This window comes from Rousettus aegyptiacus, unplaced genomic scaffold (genome assembly GCF_014176215.1).
Source record: "Rousettus aegyptiacus isolate mRouAeg1 unplaced genomic scaffold, mRouAeg1.p scaffold_m13_p_4, whole genome shotgun sequence".
Lineage (NCBI taxonomy): Eukaryota > Metazoa > Chordata > Mammalia > Chiroptera > Pteropodidae > Rousettus > Rousettus aegyptiacus.
The window spans coordinates 70,302,876-70,315,409 of NW_023416307.1; the positions used below are offsets into that span (position 1 = coordinate 70,302,876).

Sequence of the window (12,534 nt, forward strand, 5' to 3'; positions counted from 1 at the left end):
ATGACTAATACCTGTGGTGTTAATACAGATAATAAATTGAATTCAAGAGAAGTTCAATGTACCACATGTGAAATTTAATGCCATTAGTGTTAAGCTACCTCTTTCCCCATCCTCATCTAGATAAACAGGAATAGGAATCTAACACTTTCAAACCTGAAATCTGAACATTTAAATTCTACTGAAAGGATAGCCCTTGATTTTTTGGTATCTATAGACTTACAAATGGGGAGGAAGGGAGACAGACTATGATGAAGAACAAAGTTTTGAGCAAACAGTACTGGTTTATTTACAATTGTAATTTATAAACAATAACACAAATATCTTTACATTAATATTATGAAAAAAGTCCCACAGCTGAAATGGGCAAAAAATGAGACTTCAGGACATTTCTAAAGAGGGCACCAAGAAAAGGAAAAAAATACAGTTGAGGGAAGAGTTATAAATACCAATTATTGCACTAGGTGCAATTTCATGCAAATGTCTTCACCAACTCAAGTAAACTGTTTTTTATTAGATATTAGAATAAAATATCTTGAACTATGTTGCTTTTTATTCACTTGATTTCCATTAAGTAAATTAAAATAACTGGCTGCAAACAGGGTACATCTAAATATTTCTTTTATCAACCCCTTAGAGATAAACCATTACATTTTAAGACATGGCAAATTATAAGGATTTGCTACTTCCCAAATAGATTTTACCAGAAGTCATTCCATGGTCTCAAACATGTTCCTGGATTTCTCTTACTTAATGCGTCTAATACAAACCTTGATAAATTAAATTGAGGAAGCTGTAAAATAAAGCAGATCACTTTACAGTTTTGTCATATTAAGAGAATGAAAATAGTTTCAAAGTACGGGGAGTTTAGTAAGACAAGACAAAAACTAAAGAAATTTCAGAAAGTGATGATAAAAACAATTATAGTTAATACGGCTCTCTGATTATTTGGCTTTTATTTAAGTGGGTATTAGTGTGGTCATAGACCATTATCTCACCAAGGATAATCAGTGTGGGTTCAACACCTGTTTTGAAATATCCCAAATCAAATATTCCATTTGTAATAAAGACCAACGACATTTTTACAGATACAATCTGTCCCCAAAATGTTAACTATCATCTTAATAGGCCTACCTACTTATTATAAAGCTTTTAACTGTTCCTTAGAAACCATTAGGATGAAGTTTAGTATCTGAAGCACTTCATGTTCAAATTATTAGCTAATGATGCAAAGATGATTTGGAAATTGATGTTTCAACATTTTACTAGCAGGACTGAATTTCTGAGTTGGCTGGAATCTTCATCCATTTCATTAAAAAAGATTTCACTCTTTAAGAACAAACAGAAGGCTATTAATCTATGTAATACTTTTTAGTTTCTGATGTTGCTCAGTGGGTAAAACTAAATGTAGCAATTAAAGGGGTCTCTTCGGCTAACTCTTATCTCTAATTTAAGTGAAGACACTGCAAACATATATGTGAATGGTTGTTTCTAAATCTGAAAATGATGCATGTTCCCTTAAAACAGCTCTTCAAAACAGAACTGTATTCTGCACCCTTTGTTCTTAAGGGCACAGGGTCAATTACTTCAAAGTCATTTAATAACTGACCTTTATAATTAATTGTTTTACAAAACCAAAAATGCAAAAGAAAATTTAAAATTTTAACTGTCCAAAGATTGATAATAATAATTTATACTTTTCAGACCACCATTCAAGCACCCCATGAGCAAATGAAAGGTCTCCAGTTAGTATTCAGTCAGGAAAATATATCCATGTTTCTCTCAGTTGCCTTAATTTCTTTTGAAATAATTTTTCTTTATATTAACTTTCCAAAGCATCCAAAACTTTCATGATCTGTTGTTTTATGGCTTTGGTAGCATCTCCTGCATTTGGAATCAAATACCTATGAAGAATAAAAATTATATATAAATATAGTGCTTTCTCTTTAGGACTCAGCTTAGATGTCACTTCTAGTAGGAAGCTTTCCTCAACCTACAAAACTAGCAGAAATGCCCTCCTGTGTACTCCCCTTAACTTATATTAACATATACTCGAAAGCATATTCCAAAAGAAAAATCTAGATGTAAAAGCAAGGTGACATTTCATATAGTTTAGAGTAAGGTGAAATGGACTATAGATTAGGAATCAGCAGGGCTATATTTGGTTCTATCACTAGCTAGGTGTAAAGATTTGGAAGTCATTCAACCCCTCTTAGCTTCACATTTTTATCTACAAGATTAAAGACGGTTTAGTTTCAATATCAGTGTGGTATATGGCCCTTGTACCAGTTCATAAACTATATGTCATGGTCCACAATGAGATAAGGAGCTTATGCCAAATTGTAAATTAACTACAACACTCAACACGCTGCTTAGTTCATTGACGGTTTTTCAAAATAAGATGTGATGAAAGAAAAAAATATTGCCTTACATTCTGAGACAAACTTCTTACTTGATTGCAAACTAGCATTTAGTGTAGTGCTCATGTAGATTATTCCTAAAGACCCTTCTGTTAAAACTTTAATTAGCTATGGCACTTACTGAAATCATGGTGCTAATGGCTAAACCACACATAACTAAAGGCATGGAAGAAAAAGCAAAGAATATTAATAAATGTGGTTCAAGTATTTTATTCCAATATCTATTCCCAAAAATAGAGAAATAAACCACATTTAACACTGAACTAATTCAATAAGTCAGATATCATCCTAAGAAAATCTTACCTTTCAATTGCCAGGATTTCTATTCCTGAAGCACAGCTGTTTCCATACTTGAAGGTAATTAGCTCAGGATGTTTCTTTTTGGACGTAATTTTAACTATAGAATTCAGTGCCTGTCGCGACTGTATATAAGCCAATCCTTTCCGGGAAAGAATCTCCCTTAAACAGTACATATGTGTTGCAGTAACCAACAGATGACTTGAGATGGAAAAAAGCATAAAAAAAAAAAAAAGAATGTTTTAAAAATGTCATTCAAAACAGTTGTTATTTAAACAGCCCAAATTGAAATATTCGACTCCAGATGAAATTCTTTTTGAGTGAAAACATACATCTAATAGATAATAAGCTATCTAATAAAAGCTTTCAATTTTCCCTTAGTTGTATACAAAATTGTTTTATTAACAGATAAATCTTATAACTGTTTAAAAGCAAAATTTTAATATTTTATAATAAAAAAAATACAATTAGATATCAGTAAACTAATAAACAGATTTTTTAGAATCTATTCTATATGGTATATGCAATATGCTACCCATCCGATTTTTAACAGTATGTCTATATTCATAAAATATTGTCATTTCAACAGACCATAGCATATGCCTAATATTGAAGACCACTTAGGCAATAATTGGGCTGCCTTACATATTTCATAATATTCGATAGCTGGATTCTGAAGGCAAAACAGGCAGAGAATTATTTAAAACAAAACAAAACAAAACAAAAAAACCTAATGTTTCAGCTCACTTTTAATATAGTGGTAATATTCATGTACTTTTGTATAATACAGTAAGACAAGTATCAGACAAATCCAGAACACGGGACATTCTGCAGAACAACTGGCCTAGACGTAAAGGATACATTCTTCATGAAGAAAAGGGGGAAGTGGTAGTGATGGTAGTCCTTTGTACACTGGGTGAGACCACATAGATACAACAGGCAAATGCAATGTGTGAACCATGACTGGATCCTAGCTCAGGGAGAAAAAAAAAAAAAAGACTACCAAAGATACTTTGGGGGGCATTCTGAAAAACTTGAGTATGGTCTACATGTTGAACGTAAGTTTTTAAAGATGTGAAAATGATTTGTGTAGAAGAATGTTCATATTCTTAGATTTATACTATATTTAAGGGCAGAGTCATATCTGTAAGCTTCTTCTATATAGTTGGACAAAAGGGAAGTATATGTGTACTTGTGTGTAAGTACATACACACATAAAAAAAGATGAGGTAATGTCAAAAGAAGTTAAAAGCTGGTGAACCTAAGAGAGGCTCAGAAAGGTATTCAATTACTGTTTCTTCAACTTGTTTAAAATTTCAAAAAAATTACATAAAAATATTTTTAAAAATCAAGACATATAATACATGTTGACAACCACACAGAAGGGAATTATTTCTTATTGTACTTGGATAAATAAAATTGCCCCTACCATTTAGTTTTATATTATTAACTCGCTTAAATTCAATTTTATTTCCAAAGAAGACATTTTTAAAAGTACCTAGGAAACATGTGTCCATTTTCTTTTACTTCTTTGCAAGGAAAATGATGCTTGATATCTGGCTTGTTTATCCAAGTCTGAATGTTTACAACCTCTTTTCTATCATCATCTGACATTGAAGAACTGTCAATTTCATCTATAAAGAATTTAAAGAGTTAAAAGTGGGTATTACCAACTTTAAAAACGATACATTTCTCAACAGCCTGAAAAAATTTTCAGTAGTATTTTAAATACATAGATTGGGGGGAAAAACAATTCTAGTCTTTACTGGTACTAATACAGAAATACTGTTAGGAAAAGTTACTCTACGTGGTAAGAGAGTCAGGTACGAATGTTGAGAATACACTTTTAAAAGATTAAACTATCTGAGAATTTTAATCTTTTTTGATTTAGAGAAAGTAAGTATGATGTATGACTAGTTTGTAGAGAGATAGCTGAATTACCCAATAATAAGCACCTATCTTGAGATAAATAATACTTTTTTTCATGAAATAGAAAACATTCTAATTATTTTGTTTTTCTCATTTAAGAGTGGGAAATGAGTTCTAGGGTTAATAATTATAAATGTCCTTCCCTTTGCTTTTTAAGAAATACCTTAAAATATAAAGAGACATAATTTAAAAAGGAAATCTCATATTTATACACTTCCAGCTTAAATTAAAAAATGAAGCTTATGTATCTCCTCCTGATCATATTCCCTCATTTTCCCCACTAACAAATAGTGATGATCTAAATTTGGTGTTATCGGTTCCATACTTGTCTTTAACCATATGTGAATATCCCTAAATAATATAGTTTTTATTTTAAGTAAAATTTATATAAAAAGTAGACTATTCAATTGTGTTCTTCTCTAACTGTTACCCTACTCCCAACACTAAAATTTACCCATGCTCTGGTTCTCATGTTCATTACTGTGCAATTTTCCAAAGTGTAAACATGTATGTATAAATATGATACATGTGAATATACCATAATTTTTCATCCATTTGCCTTTTTCCTTTGTTAATTAAAGAAGTTGAGATATTCAGAGAAAGAGAGAGAGAGACAGATAACACTAAGATGGCAACAGAGAAGGTGGGGGGAAAGGGTAAGAAACAATTAGAAATAGCATGTAGAAAATTGTATTTACCTCAATGAAAGTTTTCTGGAAAGTAATTTTGTAATATGTATTAAAATGTCAAATGCGATTACCTATAATGTAGCAATATTACTGCTAAGAATTCACCCTCTAGATGTACTTGTAAAAATTCATCTACATATATGTACAAAAATATATGGTGTCATTTGAAACAGAAAAAAAAAACATTTTCAATTGAGGGAAGGTTGATTAAATTATGGTATGTTTATATGGTAGAAAGAGAACTGAACTACACGGGCTGGGATGGAAAATATGCAACATGTAGCACTAAGTGGAAAAAATAAGGTGAGATTTAGGAGTATTTTTTCTCACTTTCTACATTTACATACTGTTACTTTTTTTCAATACATGTATTTAATATTATGATTACTTAACTAGAGTAATCTGGGCAGTGGGATTATGGACCAAAGTAATGTTATTTTAAAAAATATAAAGTGTGGAGAGCAGATTGTAAATTGACAAAGTCCTTGCAATCTTTGAGGGCAACCAAGGGTTTCCTCCTCTTTGCAAACTCTTTCTGAGAACAAGATAGTACAAATGTAGCCACAGGCAGATAAATAAGATGAAAGCCATAAGAAAATAAGGCCTTGGAGAAGTAGAAGAAACAGTGTTGCTATGCTTTAGAGAAACTGCTTATGCCAGCAGCAATTGTATGTTCTTGTATAAAAGCAGCTTGCAAAAATGAAATGGCACCATTGCTCCACCATCAGTGGACAGTGGACTTTCTGACCTCAGCTTTCTGTCTGCTTTCTTTTTTCAATCTCCCACCGTTCCCACTCAGGTTTATTTTCCAGGGCGTGCTGGACATGACAGGATTTACCACTTGCTGGACGCAGCAATAAAAGACAACCAACCACACAGAGGATGACAAATTTCCTTGACACAATATCCCCATCTTGTGGCCCTTTAGGATATTGCCTCCAGTTTCAAAAGGCTCTTTTCAGATGTCTGTTTTGGAATTCTCTGAACTTCAGTACCACAACTCTCAGTCTCCTAGGTGGGTGGGTAATCAGGGGATTTAAATCCATAGATTTAAATACTATCTCTACACTGATGATTCCCAGATGATTAACAGTTTAGACTTTCCAACAAAAGACTCCTATAATCAACTGCCTATTCAACATTTCTACTTGGATTTCCAATAAGCATAACTTAAAATGTCAAAAATCGAATTAATAGTAGAAAAACCATAGACTCTTCAATCTCTACATAATCTCAATGTGTCTCATTTATTTATTTATTTATTTATTTATTTATTTATTTATTTATTTATTCGTTCGTTCGTTCGTTCATTCGTTCATTCATTCATTCATTTTTAAAGCAGTTGCTCGCTAGTCCCAGAATAATCTCTATTATCTCTCCTGGTGCTTGAGGAAAACAGCCTATAGATAAGTGTATTACTACACCTGTATCGTATTCTTCTTCATCCCCAATGCTGAACACAGGCTTTACACCACGGTAAGGCTTGCCGACTCTGTCACTGCTGCTCACATGCCTATATTCAAAAAATTTTAGGGGGAAATCATCACTTAAGAAGTCATTAAAGATTTTTTACTAAGTATAATTTGAATAACAAAATGTAAATGTTCTTTGTCTACTCATGTACCACCCATGTTTAGGATAGCTATGTTAAGGAAATTGAAATGAGACAAGATATGTTAGCAAAAGCGGCCTAAGAACTTGGTAGGCTGAATGCTTTCAAATCTCTAAAAATTAAATTTGAAACAATTTTAATATTCATTTTAAAACCAATGCCTAGATCTACGTGGCCTCAGAAAAACTGCTTAACCTCTCTGTGCTTCTGCTTCCTCGTCTGTAAAATGGTGACAACAATATCTACCTTTCGTCATTATTTTAAGAATTAGATCAGTTAATATTCTATAAGCCTCTTACAACAGTGCCTGGCATAGCAAGTCCTACATACATATTTGTTAAATAATACACATTATGAAGTCAAATGTTCAAATTCTAGTAGGAGTGCTTAAGGCTTCCCATATAGGTGAAAGCGTCTTAAGGTTTTTCCTCCCATTTTTTACTGCTGTTACTTCTTTCACATAAATGTAAATAATCCATGAAAATGAATCTGCCTTTCTTCAAGTGGAAGAAGCATTAAGATGATTAGTTCTCCAGGAAGCATGAACCTCTCTCTGTTTAATATAAAAATTTAATCCCATTACTTTTCAGGTAATCTCAAATAAACAAGAAGTAAAATTAAAATATTTTGACAAAATACTATGTTCCTAGGGAAAAAGCGCTGTTATTAGTAGTAGTATAAGGTTCAGTTAAGACTATCTATTATAAAAAAAAACTTGTGGCTTTTTTTTGGACATGTATCAAAAGATTGTACAAAGTGAAAAGAAAAATCAAGTTAAGTGTCTTTATTTAGTTTTAGAATTCAATTTTTCCAGAAGATGGAGATCAAATATTAAAAAATTTTTCTTAATATATTTTATCAATAAAAATCTTATCATAACTTAATTTTGTTGAAATAAGCTTAAATCTCTCTCTCTCTCAAAATATTATTCCTCAATAGAAAACCAGTAATAAGAGGAGTGTACAATTAAATACTTGGGGAATTATAAGTTAGGTTAATCAATACATAACTTAAAGTTTGAGTACGTTAAAATTGTAATCGTTTGAGTTTATGTTAAAATATATGTAATGTAAAATCCTGTGACTTACCAAGCTATGCTCATCAGATAAAAGAAAGCTAAAATACTTACAAAACTCAGATTTGGCCTTCTTACAAAAGGCAAAGACAAATACAGCATTATCTAAAAATACTTTAGTGCCATCTAGGTTATAAAATTATATGAGATTAATTTACTGGTTCTCTCCTGATGTAAAAGCTAATTTAACTGCTTGCTATAACATAAAAAGTAACAAAGATAATGTTTATAGTAAATGCTTGAGCCAGAAACCAAGTATGAATAAGAAGACAAGTAAAAAAGAAACAAGCTATTCATTCTTAATCTAGATTTATACTATAATGGAGTTTTTATAAACAAGATTGATAAAGAATACTGAGATAGTTCTTAAAAGACTGGCTAGCATAAGGAAATTCAATGGCTAGACTTTTTTTTAAAAAGCAGTACATCTTTACTTTTTTAGACAATGTAATAACAGAAACATCTACAAAATAGTTTGACCACATTTTAATTTACTAAGCTCAGAAAGAAACCCAATTCATTCTAATATTCCACTAAATTCTATTTTCAATATCTATATCTATCTATCTATCTATCTATCTATCTATCTATCTATCTATCTATATCTGTCTGTGGACAGAGAAGATAATTTAAATTTTTAAAAAATTAAAAATTGGGAAGAAAAATTGGGAATTAAATTAGACTAATTCAATGGTCTTATTTCAAGAGAAAGCAGAAAGATGATTCACAGATTATCATTTTACAAGATGCAATTTCCTCTAAAATAGTCTTAGAAAAAATTTTACTAGAATCCTATAATTGGCATTGTGCCGGAGCAGTCACAGCAAATAAAAACTCTGATCAGTAAGGTGGGAGTAAACAGTTGTTTTTTAAAATGCTGAAAATATTCGAATGACCTGAGAAAAAGACAAGTCCATTATTCCAAAGCTTAACTTACATTTAAAGTGTTACAAGATTTTCTTTTAAAATGGCCATAGGTATTGCTATAATTGACATTCTAATTTAAATTGCAGAAACTTTGAGTGTAAAAACTGTAAAGCCATACAGAAGTAAAGTTCTTCTGCTCACCTTAATTGAAGATCCTTTCAAACTTAAGGACTCTAATTAGCACCCACCCCATCATACAGGGGCGAAAGGAGAGGGATTATACATTAATAAATCCACTATGACCTAATTTCTTTCAATGAAAGCCAAAAGCAGAACTCTAGAACTGCTTGCTTGCTGTTCGTTGGAACCAATTTATACATTAACTCACCAACTTAAATACACATACCTTATTAAGAAAAAATCTGAAAACATTATAAAATTACATACTGTGCATGAATTAAAATTCTGATCCAAGAACTGCGCCTTTTTTCAGGTGCTATAATTTTTCTCTATTGTTATGGCAGGAGACAGAAGCAAATGATCTCCAAAGCTAATACCCTGCTAACTCTGAGACTATATATTTACTTTGTTTCACCTTCCTCTGTCACAAAATAAAAGCTGCAGGTTTTATGAAATTCTTGGGTTTGAATGTACTTGATTTTCATCTGAGGAATGGGAGATATAAAGAAACATGCAAGAAAAATTTTTTTTTAATGATCAAAGCAAAACAAAAAACAAAAAAAAGAAACACCCCACAACAACAACAGAAAAAGAACAGCACCACATATTCCTAAAGCAGAATGAGAAAAGTTTAGCTTCTGTAACAGCTACATGAAATTTGAGCCAAGACAGCATGAAACTTATAGACAGTATGAAGCATGCTAAAGGAAAAAGATGGTTCAACAAAGCTGCTCTACTCATTGGCTTACCGCTCTGTACATGTTCTGTCTGGCCAAGGAAGATTGAAAGACATTCTATAGCAAATTGAGGCAGAGGACAGAATAAAATGATTATAAAAAAAACACAACAGCTCTAAAACGAAAATATAGCATAATCAGCTTTTTAAAATCCAGAGTGTACATTACAAAGAAAATATAAAGTATAAAGAAAAAATTTGTAAAAGCTAGTTTCAAGAGACTCTAACAGACAAGTCTTTTCAATTGTTATCACTAGCTCATTTTAGAATAAAATTAATGTACTTAAAAATAAAAATTTAAATGTTCATGCTACAAAATGTAGCCTAATAATACCCTAATTCAGAATGCACTAAAAGTAAAAAGGTTAGACTTTTGAGAGCAGACATATTTTAATGAGCAAAAATAAATCAGGCTTCACAAAATACTTTAATATTATTTATCAGTTGATCATTTTAAACAAGATACAATTTTTTGGATTAGTGAAAATAATCTATTCTCTTTACTATTCACTAAACAGGAAAAAAATGTAATATATGTATGTGTACTAAAAAAAGTAACAAATAGTAAATTCCTGATATTCAGTTCTTAAAGTCAAACACTTCAACTTTTCTAGGAAACTGCAAGACATGAGAGTGAAATTAAATACTATAACACATTTCCAAGATCAGGCTTGCTTAGACACAAATTCTGCACTGAGTTATTAGGTTAGCTTTGAACTCTAGGAACAAGAAAGATCAATTAGACTGATGTATGAAAAAAATACATTGTGCACTGACAGCTCCAGTAAAAAAACAATACAACAGATATTCTTAAACTTTCTTTTTATTTGTTAGCTGTGTCCTTCATTTGTAATTCATGGGAAAATAGGAGTCTGTGAACAAAATTCTATGAAGATCTGAAACCTTAAACTTAAGAATACGGGTTTCTACTTTATTATGTATGACCAAATTTTCTAAGTTTTAAATTCCTATAGCAGAGGAATGAGTTCCTGCAATGAGATTACTGCATTTAGATGATTCTTACCCATCTGACATGTGGGAAATAGCTACCATATGAACTGTGATAAAAATAATGACATTTAAATATTTTTATAATGAATGGCATGAAGTGACAGAATCATTATTTATGTTATTCTGAGCAATGGGAGGAAAGAAAACAATCTATAGGCAATTTTACAACAATAAAAGACATCTCTGCAATTATAATGAAAACTGGAACCATCTAATAAAAAATATACTTTATGATCCTTTTCTAGGACACAATTAATTCAACTAATATTTACTCTAAGATATTTTTCTTTAGTTTTAATCACTCATCATAAATTCATACCAAAGAATTTAATATAAGCAACTCACCGGTCCACAGGAGTTGATGTATTCTCAATAAAACTGATAACTTTTTCCCTAACATTAACAGATTTTGTCTTCAGAGCAATAGTCATTTTATTTACTAGTGATTTCATTCCTCTATCATTTGAGCCATTAGAAGATTCACCCTGAAAAAAAAAAAAAAAAAAAAAAAAAAAAGAAACTTAATAAAGAACTGCTCTCCAAATGATCAACAGACATACTACTGCTTAAAAGTTATCTAGATGTTATGGACTGAATTGTGTGCTTCCCTCTCCCCTAAATTCATATGTTCAAGTCCTAATTCCAGTCCACCTGAGAAAGTGACTATATGTAGAGGTCCTTTAAAGAGACGATTAAGTTTAAATGAGATCATATGGGTGGGCCCTAATAGAATCTGACTACTGTCCTTATAAGAGAGGGAGACATCACAGATGGCACCTGCACAGTGCCAGGTGCAGACACAGCAAGAAGGCAGCACCTGCAAGCCAAAAGAGAGGCCTCAGGAGAAATCAAACCTGCCAATACCTTGATCCTGGATCTCCAGCCTCCTGAACTATAAAAAAAGAAATTTCTGTTGTTTAAGCCACACAGTCAATCATATTTTGTTATGACATCCCTAGCAGACTGATATACTAGGTGAAACCATTTCAGGAATGGAAGGCAAAAATAAAAAATGAGGATATATATGTTATACATATAAATGTGTGGAGTCTGAAATTATCTTCCTTACTCAATAAGCAATAAAGTTATTGTCCTTTTCTTAACTCAAATTAGTCTATAAAAATAAACAAAAATATACGTCAAGCATACCTCGGAAGTATTTTAGGTTCAGTTCCATACCACTGCAATAAAATGAAATATTGCAGTAAAGCAAGTCACACACATTTGTTTCCCAGTACATATAAAAGTTATATTTATACTTTGCTGTAGTCTACTAAGTATGTAATAGCATTATGTCTAAAAAAAAATGTTCATACCTCAATTAAAAAACATCGCTAAAACATGCTAACCAACATCTGACTCTTTATTAAGTCATAATCTTTTTACTGGTGGAAAGTCTTGCCTATCTGCTGTTGACTGACCAGGATGGTAGTTGATGAAGACTGGGGTGACTGTGGCAATTTCTTAAAACAATGACATCTGCCACATCAATTGTGTCTTCCTTTCATGAACAATTTCTCCATAGCATGAAATGCAATTTGAAAGCATTTTACCCACAGAATTTAACTCAAAATTGGAGTCAGTCCTCTTACACCCTATCCATCAGCTAAGTTTATTTTACTATTCTAAATCCTTTGTTGTCATTTCAACAATCTTCAAAACATCTTCACCAGGAGTAGATTCCATGTCAAGAAATCACTTTCTTTGCTCATTCATAAGAA

The 12,534-nt window shown here is 31.5% G+C and overlaps 1 protein-coding gene across 2 annotated transcripts in view; it reads right to left on the minus strand.

The window, feature by feature from the left end:
- Positions 1-249: 249 nt before the first annotated feature.
- TBC1D23 (TBC1 domain family member 23) overlaps positions 250-12,534 on the minus strand; it is a 49,382-nt gene continuing 37,097 nt past the window's right edge. Inside the window, exons 14-19 of one of the 2 annotated variants that reach the window (XM_016144702.2) lie at positions 11,159-11,298; positions 9,816-9,860; positions 6,757-6,845; positions 4,213-4,348; positions 2,721-2,915; positions 250-1,901 (exon numbers count right to left, since the gene is read on the minus strand). In XM_016144702.2, coding sequence (XP_016000188.2) covers positions 1,820-1,901; positions 2,721-2,915; positions 4,213-4,348; positions 6,757-6,845; positions 9,816-9,860; positions 11,159-11,298 — 687 coding nt within the window. In that variant the 3' untranslated portion in view covers positions 250-1,819. The remainder of the gene's footprint in view (positions 1,902-2,720; positions 2,916-4,212; positions 4,349-6,756; positions 6,846-9,815; positions 9,861-11,158; positions 11,299-12,534) is intronic. The other variant, XM_036218947.1, reaches the window with a different exon arrangement.